A 13,371-nucleotide genomic window follows, 5' to 3' on the forward strand; every position below is an offset into this window, starting at 1 on the left:
AAAAACGAAAAGAACATCTTATGTCTTTCGAAAATAGCTGAACAGTGATAAATCACAGTCTTTCATGCAAAGCCAAACTAAATTATTTTCTTGACGGCGCGTTTAAAGTTAAACCTATACTAACACTACCGAGCTTCTGGAGTGTAAAAACCTTTGCAAGATATCGGAAGGTTTACAAATGTAAAAATGTTGACTAGAAGTGACATGTATCAGATCATGAATTCACAATGTCGAACAATACCGTTGCACATTGTTGCACATAAAAAAGTTTTATTGTTTAGCACCAATTATCATTTGACTTAAAATAACAGTCAAATTCAATTAATAAAGGAAGAAAAGCTATTCAACCGACACAGTCAAATTTCAGTTGTGTGTTCAGTTCACTGCAAGTGAAACAGAGATTTAGCTACAATCATGAAGGATCGTACTAGCTTTCATTACGAACTTTTTACAAGCTATAACTATATAACGGACCAAACCATTTTGAGTTTAGTTTAAATATGGAGCTATCGACGCATATCCTTCGTAATTGCTAATTTAGTTGAGACAAAACATGCAGTTTTATAGCAAATTTAGGCAAATATTTAGCTAATGTATATTTGCACACTTTGTATAATTTTAAATCTCCTAAATAGTTGAAACGAACAATGTAATTATACAGCATTTCTTCATAAAAAACCCAAACTAACTATTTTGTATACTGCACTTCAAATGTTGAGCGTTACTAACAAGTTTCTGCATGGCTGTAAGTTAAACGTCTGCATATGGGTCTGTTCATATCAAAACGTTAATTAGAGTTGAAATGAATGATCGATTCACAGCATTGTTGAAATAATGCAGTTCCATAATGTTGACTGCAAAGAGTCCTCAGGTAGTTTGACAGAGTACCATTAATCTCTTGATATACGTAACGGTAAAGATTACTGCTGCAAATGCTAATTTGAGAGAAAAGGAGATTATGAAAAGGAAGAAATGGTATTGAGACTACACAGTTAGATTTCAGTTGTGTTTTAGTTCACTGCAAGTCAAACTTTATAATTTAGCAAAATTATAGAAGACCTCTGTTCCTGTTTTATCACAATCGTTTTACTTGGCTTGGCAATTTACATTAAAAGTGGCACAATAAATTATAAAAGTGACAAAACTGAAATATCACAAAATGCATAAAGCCTATATCCGCAAAAGCACCAGAATTAACTTAGAAAAATCTCTGCAGGTTTCATGTAGCGCCAATAAATATAATAGCTGAACGTCAGAGACATTTTATGTCGCATTGAAATGCTTCATATAGTTCATATTAGAACAAAGACGTTTAACCACTGATCTTGAGCACATACATACATGCGAATACGGACAGCACGCGCAAACTGAAGACTATTTCCCCATCGTTTTAAATTCATGTTATCTAGAGATGACAAGTTTATATTTCGTAAACATAATGCTGCATTTTCCAATACTGTCTTATAAATCATTTGTAATGTAATTATTCATAACGAACTCTTACTTGCTGCATGGTATGGTATAGTTTTGTTTACGTTCCAAATATATCTGTTGCTTATTCTTTATGCATATTGGTCTATCACTTTCACACCGTTTATAGTAGGAGTTTATTAAAAATTTAAGTATTCAAAAGTTCGTTTCGAAACTAATCAAACCCTTGACATCTTACGAAAACTGTAAAATTCCAAATAAATTCAGCAAACGAAATCGTGTAATTTCAGGCAATGATTCCTCTTTGCTTTTCATTGCAAAAATCCTTCAAAATGTTGAACTCTTAATTACTTCAAACATCAATCCATATTGAATTGTAATGACGTAAAACAGAAGAACATCTTATGTCTTTCGAAAATAGCTGAACGTGATAAATCACCAGTCTTTTCATGCAAAACCCAAACTAAAAGTATTTTCTTGACGGCGCGTTTAAAGTTAAGCCTATACTAGCTACCGAGCTTCTGGGTGTAAAACTTTGCAAGTATCGGAAAGGTTTACAAATGTAAAACGTTGACTAGAAGTGACGTAATCAGATCATGAATTCTGTGTCGAACAATACCGTGCACATTGTTGCACATAAAAAGTTTTATTGTTTAGCTCCAATTATCATTTGACTTAAAATAACAGTCAAATTAAATTAATAAAGGAAGAAAAGCGCTATTCAACCGACACAGTCAAATTTCAGTTGTGTGTTCAGTTCACTGCAAGTGAAACAGAGATTGCTTTACAATCATGAAAAGGATCGTACTAGCTTTCATTACGAACTTTTACAACCTATAACTATATAACGGACCAACCATTGCAGAGTTTAGTTTAAATATGGAGCTATCGACGCATATCCTTCGTAATTGCTAATTTAGTTGAGACAAAACATGCAGTTTATAGCAAATTTAGGCAAATATTTAGCTAATGTATATTTGCACACTTTGTAATAATTTTAAATCTCCTAAATAGTTGAAACGAACAATGTAATTATACAGCATTTCTTCATGAAAACCCAAACTAACTATTTTGTATACTGCACTTCAAATGTTGAGCGTTACTAACAAGTTTCTGCATGGCTGTAAGTTAAACGTCTGCACGTATGGGTCTGTTCATATCAAAACGTTAATTAGAGTTGAAATGAATGATCCTGATTCACATTGTTGAAATAATGCAGTTCCATAATGTTGACAAAGAGTCCTCAGGTAGTTTGACGGAAATACCATTAATCTCTTGACGTATACGTAACGGTAAAGATTGTTGCAAATGCTAATTTGAGAAAAAGGAGACTATGAAAAGGAAAGAAATGGTAGTGAGACTACACAGTTAGATTTCAGTTGTGTTTTTAGTTCACTGCAAGTCAAACTTTATAATTTAGCAAAATTATGAAGACCTCTGTTCCTGTTTTATCACAATCGTTTTACTTGCAGCAATTTACATTAAAAGTGGCACAATAAATTATAAAAAGTGACAAAACTGAAATATCACAAAATGCATAAAGCCTATATCGAAAAGCACCAGAATTAACTTAGAAAAATCTCTGCAGGGTTTCATGTAGCGCCAATAAATATAATAGCTGAACGTCAGAACATTTTATGTCGCATTGAAATGCTTCATATAGTTCATATTAGAACAAGACGTTTAACCACTGATCTTGAGCACATACATACATGCGAATACGGATTGGCACGCGCAAACTGAAGACTATTTCCCCCATCGTTTTAAATTCATGTTATCTAGAGATGACAAGTTTATATTTCGTAAACATAATGCTGCATTTTCCAATACTGTCTTATAAATCATTTGTAATGTAATTATTCATAACGAATTCTTACTTGCTGCATGGTATGATATAGTTTTGTTTACGTTCCAAATATATCTGTTGCTTATTCTTTATGCATATTGGTCTATCCGCTGTTCACACCGTTTATAGTAGAGTTTATTAAAAATTTAAGTATTCAAAAGTTCGTTTCGAAACTAATCAAACACTTGACATCTTACACGAAAACTGTAAAATTCCAAATAAATTCAACAAACGAAATCGTGTAATTTCAGGCAATGATTCCTCTTTGCTTTTTCATTGCAAAATCCTTCAAAATGTTGAACTCTCAAGCCTTTAAAACATCAATCCCATATTGAATTGTAATGACACGTAAAAACGAAGAACATCTTATGTCTTTCGAAAATAGCTGAACGTGATAAATCACAGTCTTTTCATGCAAAACCAAACTAAAGTATTTTTCTTGACGGCGCGTTTAAAAGTTAAACCTATACTAGCTACCGAGCTTCTGGGTGTAAAACTTTTGCAAGTATCGGAAGGTTTACAAATGTAAAACGTTGACTAGAAGTGACATGTATCAGATCATTGAATTCACAATGTCGAACAATACCGTTGCACATTGTTGCACATAAAAATTTTATTGGCTCAATTATCATTTTGACTTAAAATAACAGTCAAATTAAATTAATAAAGGAAGAAAAGCTATTCAACTGACACAGTCAAATTTCAGTTGTGTGTTCAGTTCACTGCAAGTGAAACAGAGATTTAGCTACAATCATGAAAGGATCGTACTAGCTTTCATTACGAACTTTTACAACCTATAACTATATAACGGACCAACCATTGCTAGAGTTTAGTTTAAATATGGAGCTATCGACGCATATCCTCGTAATTGCTAATTTAGTTGAGACAAAACATGCAGTTTTATAGCAAATTTAGGCAAATATTTAGCTAATGTATATTTGCACACTTTGTAATAATTTTAAATCTCCTAAAGTTGAAACGAACAATGTAATTATACCTCTTCATAAAAACCCAAACTAACTATTTTGTATACTGCACTTCAAATGTTGAGCGTTACTAACAAGTTTCTGCATGGCTGTAAGTTAAACGTCTGCACGTATGGGTCTGTTTATATCAAAACGTTAATTAGAGTTGAAATGAATGATCCTGATTCACAGCATTGTTAAAACAATGCAGTTCCACAATGTTGAACGCAAAGAGTCTTTGAGTACCATTAATCCCTTGATGTATAACGGTGAAGATGACTGTTACAAATGCTAATTTGAGAGAAAAGGAGATTATGAAAAGGAAGAAATGGTATTGACCCTACACAGTTAGATTTCAGTTGTGTTTTTTAGTTCACTGCAAGTCAAACTTTAAGATTTAGCAAGAATTATGAAGACCTCTGTTCCTGTTTTTATCACAATCGTTTTACTTGGCTTGTTAATTTTCATTAAGATGGCACAATAAATTATAAAAAGTGACAAAACTGAAATATCACAAAATGCATAAAGCCTATATCCGCAAAAGCACCAGAATTAACTTAGAAAAATCTCTGCACGGGTTTCATGTAGCGCCAATAAATATAATAGCTGAACGTCAGAGACATTTTATGTCGCATTGAAATGCTTCATATAGTTCATATTAGAACAAAGACGTTTAACCACTGATCTTGAGCACATACATACATGCGAATACGGACAGGCACGCGCAAACTGAAGACTATTTCCCCCATCGTTTTAAATTCATGTTATCTAGAGATGACAAGTTTATATTTCGTAAACATAATGCTGCATTTTCCAATACTGTCTTATAAATCATTTGTAATGTAATTAGTCATATCGAACTCCTGCTTGCTGCATGGTATAGTTTTGTTTACGTTCCAAATATATCTGTAGCTTATTCTTTATGCACATTGGTCTATCCGCTGTTTCACACCGTTTTCAAAAGTTCGTTGCGAAATTAGTCATACACTTGACATCTTACACGAAAGAATAAAAAGAATAAATACAAAAACGGTAAAAAATTCCAAATAAATTCAACAAACGAAATCGTGTAATTTCAGGCAATGATTCCTCTTTGCTTTTTCATTACAAAATCCTTCAAAATGTTGAACTCTCAAGTACTTCAAACATCAATCCCATATTGAATTGTAATGACACGTAAAAAACGAAGAACATCTTATGTCTTTCGTAACTGAACGTGATAAATCACAGTCTTTCATGCAAAACCCAAACTGAAAGTATTTTCTTGACGGCGTTTAAAAGTTAAACCTATACTAGCTACCGAGCTTCTGGGTGTAAAACTTTTGCAAGTATCGGAAAGGTTTACAAATGTAAAACGTTGACTAGAAGTGATGTATCAGATCATGAATTCACAATGTCGAACAATACCGTTGCACATTGTTGCACATAAAAAGTTTTATTGTTTAGCTCAATTATCATTTGACTTAAAATAACAGTCAAATTCAATTAATAAAGGAAGAAAAGCTATTCAACCGACACAGTCAAATTTCAGTTGTGTGTTCAGTTCACCAAGTGAAACAAAGATTGCTACAATCATGAAAGGATCGTACTAGCTTTCATTACGAACTTTTTACAACCTATAACTATATAACGGACCAACCATTGCAAGAGTTTAGTTTAAACATGGAGCTATCGACGCATATCCTCCGTAATTGCTAATTTAGTTGAGACAAAACATGCAGTTTTATAGCAAATTTAGGCAAATATTTAGCCAATGTAAGTTTGCACACTTTGTAGCAGTTTTAAATCTCCTTAAAAAGTTGAAACGAACAATGTAATTATACAGCATTTCTTCATAAAAAACCCAAACTAACTATTTTGTATACTGCACTTCAAATGTTGAGCGTTACTAACAGGTTTATGCATGGCTGTAAATTAAACGTCTGCACGTATGGGTCTGTTTATATCAAAACGTTAATTAGAGTTGAAATGAATGATCCTGATTCACAGCATTGTTAAAACAATGCAGTTCCACAATGTTGAACGCAAAGAGTCTTTGAGTACCATTAATCCCTTGATGTATAACGGTGAAGATGACTGTTACAAATGCTAATTTGAGAGAAAAGGAGATTATGAAAAGGAAGAAATGGTATTGACCCTACACAGTTAGATTTCAGTTGTGTTTTTAGTTCACTGCAAGTCAAACTTTAAGATTTAGCAAGAATTATGAAGACCTCTGTTCCTGTTTTTATCACAATCGTTTTACTTGGCTTGTTAATTTTCATTAAGATGGCACAATAAATTATAAAAAGTGACAAAACTGAAATATCACAAAATGCATAAAGCCTATATCCGCAAAAGCACCAGAATTAACTTAGAAAAATCTCTGCACGGGTTTCATGTAGCGCCAATAAATATAATAGCTGAACGTCAGAGACATTTTATGTCGCATTGAAATGCTTCATATAGTTCATATTAGAACAAAGACGTTTAAACACTGACCTTGAGCACATACATACATGCGAGTACGGACAGGCACGTGCAAACTGAAGACTATTTCCCCCATCGTTTTAAATTCTTGTTATCTAGAGATGACAAGATTATGTTTCGTAAACATAATGCTGCATTTTCCAATACTGTCTTATGAATCATTTGTACTGTAATTATTCATAACGAATTCTTACTTGCTGCATGGTATAGTTTTGTTTACGTTCCAAATATATCTGTTGCTTATTCTTTATGCATATTGGTCTATCCGCTGTTTCACACCGTTTATAGTAGAGTTTATTAAAAAATTTAAGTATTCAAAAGTTCGTTTCGAAATTAATCATACACTTGACATCTTACACGAAAGAATAAAAAAGAATAAATACGAAAACGGTAAAAAATTCCAAATAAATTCAACAAACGAAATCGTGTAATTTCAGGCAATGATTCCTTGAAATGAAAAGGATCGTACAAGCTTTCCTTACGAACCTTTTACAACCTATACTATATAACGGACCAACCATTGCGAGAGTTTAGTTTAAATATGGAGCTATCGACGCATATCCTCCGTAATTGCTAATTTTGTTGAGACAAAACATGCAGTTTTATAGCAAATTTAGGCAAATATTTAGCCAATGTAAGTTTGCACACTTTGTAGCAGTTTTAAATCTCCTTAAAAAGTTGAAACGAACAATGTAATTATACAGCATTTCTTCATAAAAAACCCAAACTAACTATTTTGTATACTGCACTTCAAATGTTGAGCGTTACTAACAGGTTTATGCATGGCTGTAAATTAAACGTCTGCACGTATGGGTCTGTTTATATCAAAACGTTAATTAGAGTTGAAATGAATGATCATGATTCACAGCATTGTTCAAACAATGCAATTCCACAATGTTGACCGCTAAGAGTCTTTAAGTAGTTTAACAAGTACCATTAATCTTTTGACGTATACGTAACGGTCAAGATGACTGTTACATGCTAATTGAAAGAAAAGGAGACTATAAAAGGGAAGAAATGGTATTGAGACGACACAGTTACATTTCAGTTGTGTTTTTAGTTCACTGCAAGTCAAACTTTAGATTAAGCAAAATTATGAAGACCTCTGTACCTGTTTTTATCACAATCGTTTTACTTGGTTGGCCTGTGTGTTTAGTAAGTACTTTTGAATTTTACTTTAATACCAGGTGCGGTTTTGCATGAGCTAGAAGGGAAGCGACAAAATCTTTAGTGATTTAGACACACTATAGAATAAAGTCATTTTTCAATTCTTTTCATAATCAAGTTGCCAGTCGTGTTGCGACTGAAAGATATTCCAGTATCTTGAACTAATTGTTTTTAAAATAATTACTAAATAAACTTTTCATTTGATCGCGATCATTTGACAAATATATTTTTATTCATACTTTTTTAGCAGCTCATCCTCGCAATGGTAAAGTGTATGATGCGATTTCTCCGACAATGAACTGATGAAACGTGATGCAGGTTATTATTACTCCTTACTAAACCTATGTATAAACAGAAACAATGACACATCACAAGATAAATGCCACTTCAATACGATCATTCTCATATTAAACAAAGTTTGTGACTAAGACCGTAAGAGTTACATTAAGTAGAGACTAGTGCATATGAAACGTTTTCCTTGGAAACATCGTATTAGCCATCACGAGTTAGCCCTATCTTGTAATGTACAGTGAATATTGCACATGGCATGCCTTTAGTCTCTCGACGAAATGCCGTCTCATGTGTAATACCTTACAAGCGGACTTCATTAGTAGCTATATATCGTTACGTCATTTATCATAACATTATCGCAGACACTTTCTATATTAAAAATTTTAGGCAGAGTGCAACACACAGGTATTCTATAAAGGCAGACGCGTCATACACAGATTAGATTGTGGTTATTATGGAATAAACCGGGCACAATGTCAATCATATGGCTGTTGTTTTGACAGTAAAAACGATGGCAATATAACTGCTTTTCAAGGTACGAAGAACCACAACATTCAACCATGAATATTTTATCTTTATCGATACATCTCATATTCCCCATTGCTCTTAGCAATAAAACACAACAACAGGTGTGGTACACTTCAGTACGGCATTCTACAATACAGTAGGGTAAAATATAGTACCCAAAAATATGTTAAACTCCTTTTAATAACATCGCTTTCTTGGTCTTTACTTAGAAATATCGGACCTCTGTCTTTTTGTACAAGCCTCGTACTAATGGCTCGGTCTGTACAAAAGACCTCGATCCGATTATTTCTCCGTAAAACCATGCGCTCGATTATTAAGGGCTTGGTAATAAAAATAACCTCTTTGTTATCTCAGGCCAGCATCAAATTCAAACCTCTTGAAATCAAATCTCAAGTATTTCTACAGAGTCTTCAACAATGTTTGTTTACCATGCATACCACCATATGTACATAACTACCACCTGTAATTCTACACAACATCTAATACATATCTTTTCTATTATAGTTCGTCAATGCACTAAAATAAAACCAGAACATCGTCTAGATTGTGGTTATCATGGAATCACAGAAAGACAATGCAGATGGAAAGGCTGCTGTTTTGATAGAAAATATAAAAACAAATTCAACTGTTTTTACCAAAGTAAGTACACATCATTTTCTTTTTTTATATTATTATATAAAACTTTAATTCAGCTTTACATAAATATAGACTTGTCTTATTTGCGTAAATTTTGCCTAGTCGTTTTTCTTTAATCATCACCCATGACATATTGTGAAATATTAATTATCAGATAGTTTGCATGACTACGTGAATTTTGATTTCAAATATACAGGACATTGCTTTAGAAAAACCTCTAACAAATAGAACAAATCATGCAGGGGATTTTTAAAGAAATCTTTCCTAGCGGCGGGGGTTATTTTTTAACAGCCTGTGATATAGCTCACTATAATTTCTTCGAACCAATTTCAAGACCGATAAGTTCGCTATATAGTTAAAAGATGCCCTGAATTAAATATTGCAGCTTAATATTCTAAATATGAGTTTGCACCAATATATATATAGGTAGTGCCTGCGATGTTGTCAAAGCAAACGAAAGAATAGATTGTGGTTGGTATGGAATAACTAAAAGCCAATGTGAAAGAAAAGGATGTTGCTACGACAAAAGTATTCTTCATGCCAAGCACTGCTTTTACAAAGGTACAGTGTTTTATGTTCCTCCTTAGTGATCGGGCATTTCAAGTTTGTTTCTCCATTTTACAGTGCAACTTAACACTTGCCTATCTGCTTTTGTCAAAACTAACCCAAGAGAGATATAAATCAAAACTAATAACAAATTGCCTATAATCTACTTCATGTAAATGAAATAGCGACATGAAACTAATTTACCTTTTCATTTTCTTTTAGGAAGTCTTTAAGTGAGGATTCTTCGTTCGCACGACGATTAATAATCTTGTAGTATAGTCGTAGTCAAATATACTCCCTTGTTATGGCATTGTTAACGTTCGTTTTTCATTAAAGTTCTATTAGTTTATGAAATGCTTGCCTATTTTGGAAGGTGACCCAGTTACAAACAAACTAAATGAAACTAAACCACAACACAAACAAAACATGAGAATTTTTCTATTTTACAAACGCGGACTTGTTTGTGAAATATAACGATCGCTTGCTTTCTTCATTTTCAAACACCAGCATTCCAATAAAGCGCCATGTTGTATTACATTAATTTGAAAGCGATGCTTAAAATGGCGACTGTAAAAGTATCTGGGCAGGTAATGAAATAAATAACAGGCTCATTACGGACTTATAAGGCCAACCTTTTGCGCAAAAAGTTGTTTTGACGGGATATTTTAGTGGAACTCAAAAGTAAAACTTTCAGACCGAAAATAGGAGTATGACATGAGTAACCTTTTTGGTCGTTTGAATATGACACTTGAGCATTCTAACATCATCAACATCAATGACGCTACCGAAAAATTCAGACGAACTTTCAAAACTTGCATTTAAACAACAAGTGGTATATAATCCCCAATATATTCACGCGTTGAAAAGTCTGTTTCGTGCAAAGTCATAACATACGAGTTTATCGTTGGAGTCTTTGCCAGGTTTCAAAGGGTTGCGCAATAATTGCAATAATTTGCATGGCCCTTGTTTGATTTTATACGCCTCAATTCAGTTTTCTCTGGCATAAATATATGGTGTCTTTAGGGTTATTTGGGTCCAGAACGACAAAATAGATTATTTGTTCACAAGTTCTGTCTTTTGATTAAATCAATCAATCCTAGTCTTGGCTATATAAAACTGCAAGATCGCTTTACACCTAATTGAAATACATCTTCAATTGTAAAACCTCTCTTTCAACTGGTATAGGACGAAACATAAATTAACACTTTCAAAAGGAGGTAATTTTCATTAAGATGGTACAATAAATTATGAAAAGTGACAAAACTGAAATATCACAAAATGCAATATCACAAAGCCTATGTCCGCAAAAGCACCAGAATTAACTTAGAAAAATCTCTGCACGGGTTTCCTGTAGGGCTAATAAATATAATAGTTGACCGTCAGAGACATTTTATGTCGCATTGAAATTCTTCATATAGTTCACATTAGAACAAAGACGTTTAACCACTGACCTTGAGCACATACATACATGCGAATACGGACAGGCACGCGCAAACTGAACACTATTTCCCCCATCGTTTTAAATTCATGTTATCTAGAGATGACAAGTTTATATTTCGTAAACATAATGCTGCATTTTCCAATACTGTCTTATAAATAACTTGTAATGTAATTATTCATAACGAACTCTTACTTGCTGCATGGTATGGTTTTGTTTACTTTCCAAATATATCTGTTGCTTATTCTTTATGCATTGGTCTATCCGCTGTTTCACACCGTTTATAGTAGAGTTTATTAAAAATTTAAGTATTCAAAAGTTCGTTGCGAAATTAGTCATACACTTGACATCTTACACGAAAGAATAAAAGAATAGCTACGAAAACTGTAAAAATTCCAAATAAATTCAACAAACGAAATCGTGTAATTTCAGGCAATGATTCCTCTTTGCTTTTCATTGCAAAATCCTTAAAATGTTGAACTCTCAAGTACTTCAAACATCAATCCCATATTGAATTGTAATGACACGTAAAACGAAGAACATCTTATGTCTTTCGAAAATGGCTGAACGTGATAAATCACAGTCTTTTCATGCAAAACCCAAACTGAAAGTATTTTCTTGACGGCGCGTTTAAAAGTTAAACCTATACTAGCTACCGACCTTCTGGGTGTAAAACCTTTGCAAGTATCGGAAGGTTTACAAATGTAAAAACGTTGACTAGAAATGACATGTATCAGATCATGAATTCACAATGTCGAACAATACCGTTGCACATTGTTGCACATAAAAAAGTTTTATTGTTTAGCTCAATTATTATTTGATTAAAATAACAGTCAAATTAAAATAATAAAGGAAGAAAAGCTATTCAACCGACACAGTCAAATTTCAGTTGTGTGTTCAGTTCACTGCAAGTGAAACAGAGATTTAGCTACAATCATGAAGAGGATCGTACTAGCTTTCATTACGAACTTTTTACAACCTATAACTATATAACGGACTAACCATTGCAAGAGTTTCGTTTAAAGATGGAGCTATCGACGCATATCCTCCGTAATTGCTAATTTAGTTGAGACAAAACATGCAGTTTTATAGCAAATTTAGGCAAATATTTAGCTAATGTATATTTGCACACTTTGTAATAATTTTAAATCTCCTTAAAAAGTTGAAACGAACAATGTAATTATACAGCATTTCTTCATAAAAAACCCAAACTAACTATTTTGTATACTGCACTTCAAATGTTGAGCGTTACTAACAAGTTTATGCATGGCTGTAAAGTTAAACGTCTGCACGTATGGGTCTGTTTATATCAAAACGTTAATTAGAGTTGAAATGAATGATCCTGATTCACAGCATTGTTAAAACAATGCAGTTCCACAATGTTGAACGCAGAGTCTTTGAGTACCATTAATCCCTTGATGTATAACGGTCAAGATGACTGTTACAAATGCTAATTTGAGAGAAAAGGAGACTATGAAAAGGAAAGAAATGGTATTGACCCTACACAGTTAGATTTCAGTTGTGTTTTAGTTCACTGCAAGTCAAACTTTAAATTTAGCAAAATTATGAAGACCTCTGTTCCTGTTTTATCACAATCGTTTTACTTGCTTGTTAATTTTCATTAAGATGGCACAGTTATAAAAGTGACAAAACTGAAATATCACAAAATGCATAAAGCCTATATCCGCAAAAGCACCTGAATTAACTTAAAAAAATCTCTGCACGGGTTTCCAGTTGGGCCAATAAAAATAATAGCTGAACGTCAGAGACATTTTATGTCGCATTGAAATGCATCATATAGTTCACATTAGAACAAAGACGTTTAACCACTGACCTTGAGCACATACATACATGCGAGTACGGACATGCACGTGCAAACTGAACTATTTCCCCATCGTTTTAAATTCATGTTATCTAGAGATGACAAGTTTATATTTCGTAAACATAATGCTGCATTTTCCAATACTGTCTTATAAATCATTTGTAATGTAATTATTCATAACGAACTCTTACTTGCTGCATGGTATAGTTTTCTTTACGTTCCAAATATATCT

General features: G+C 33.0%; 1 protein-coding gene across 1 annotated transcript in view; it reads left to right on the forward strand.

The window, feature by feature from the left end:
- LOC124439401 (integumentary mucin C.1-like) overlaps positions 1–10,233 on the forward strand; it is an 11,395-nt gene extending 1,162 nt beyond the window's left edge. The window contains exons 2-5 of the mRNA XM_046989625.1: positions 8,557–8,704; positions 9,202–9,336; positions 9,760–9,894; positions 10,102–10,233. Of these exons, the coding sequence (XP_046845581.1) occupies positions 8,557–8,704; positions 9,202–9,336; positions 9,760–9,894; positions 10,102–10,112 (429 nt within the window). The 3' untranslated portion in view covers positions 10,113–10,233. The remainder of the gene's footprint in view (positions 1–8,556; positions 8,705–9,201; positions 9,337–9,759; positions 9,895–10,101) is intronic.
- Positions 10,234–13,371: the final 3,138 nt, after the last annotated feature.

Source organism: Xenia sp. Carnegie-2017, unplaced genomic scaffold (assembly GCF_021976095.1).
Source record: "Xenia sp. Carnegie-2017 unplaced genomic scaffold, XeniaSp_v1 HiC_scaffold_19, whole genome shotgun sequence".
In the NCBI taxonomy this organism is placed as follows: Eukaryota; Metazoa; Cnidaria; class Anthozoa; order Malacalcyonacea; family Xeniidae; genus Xenia; species Xenia sp. Carnegie-2017.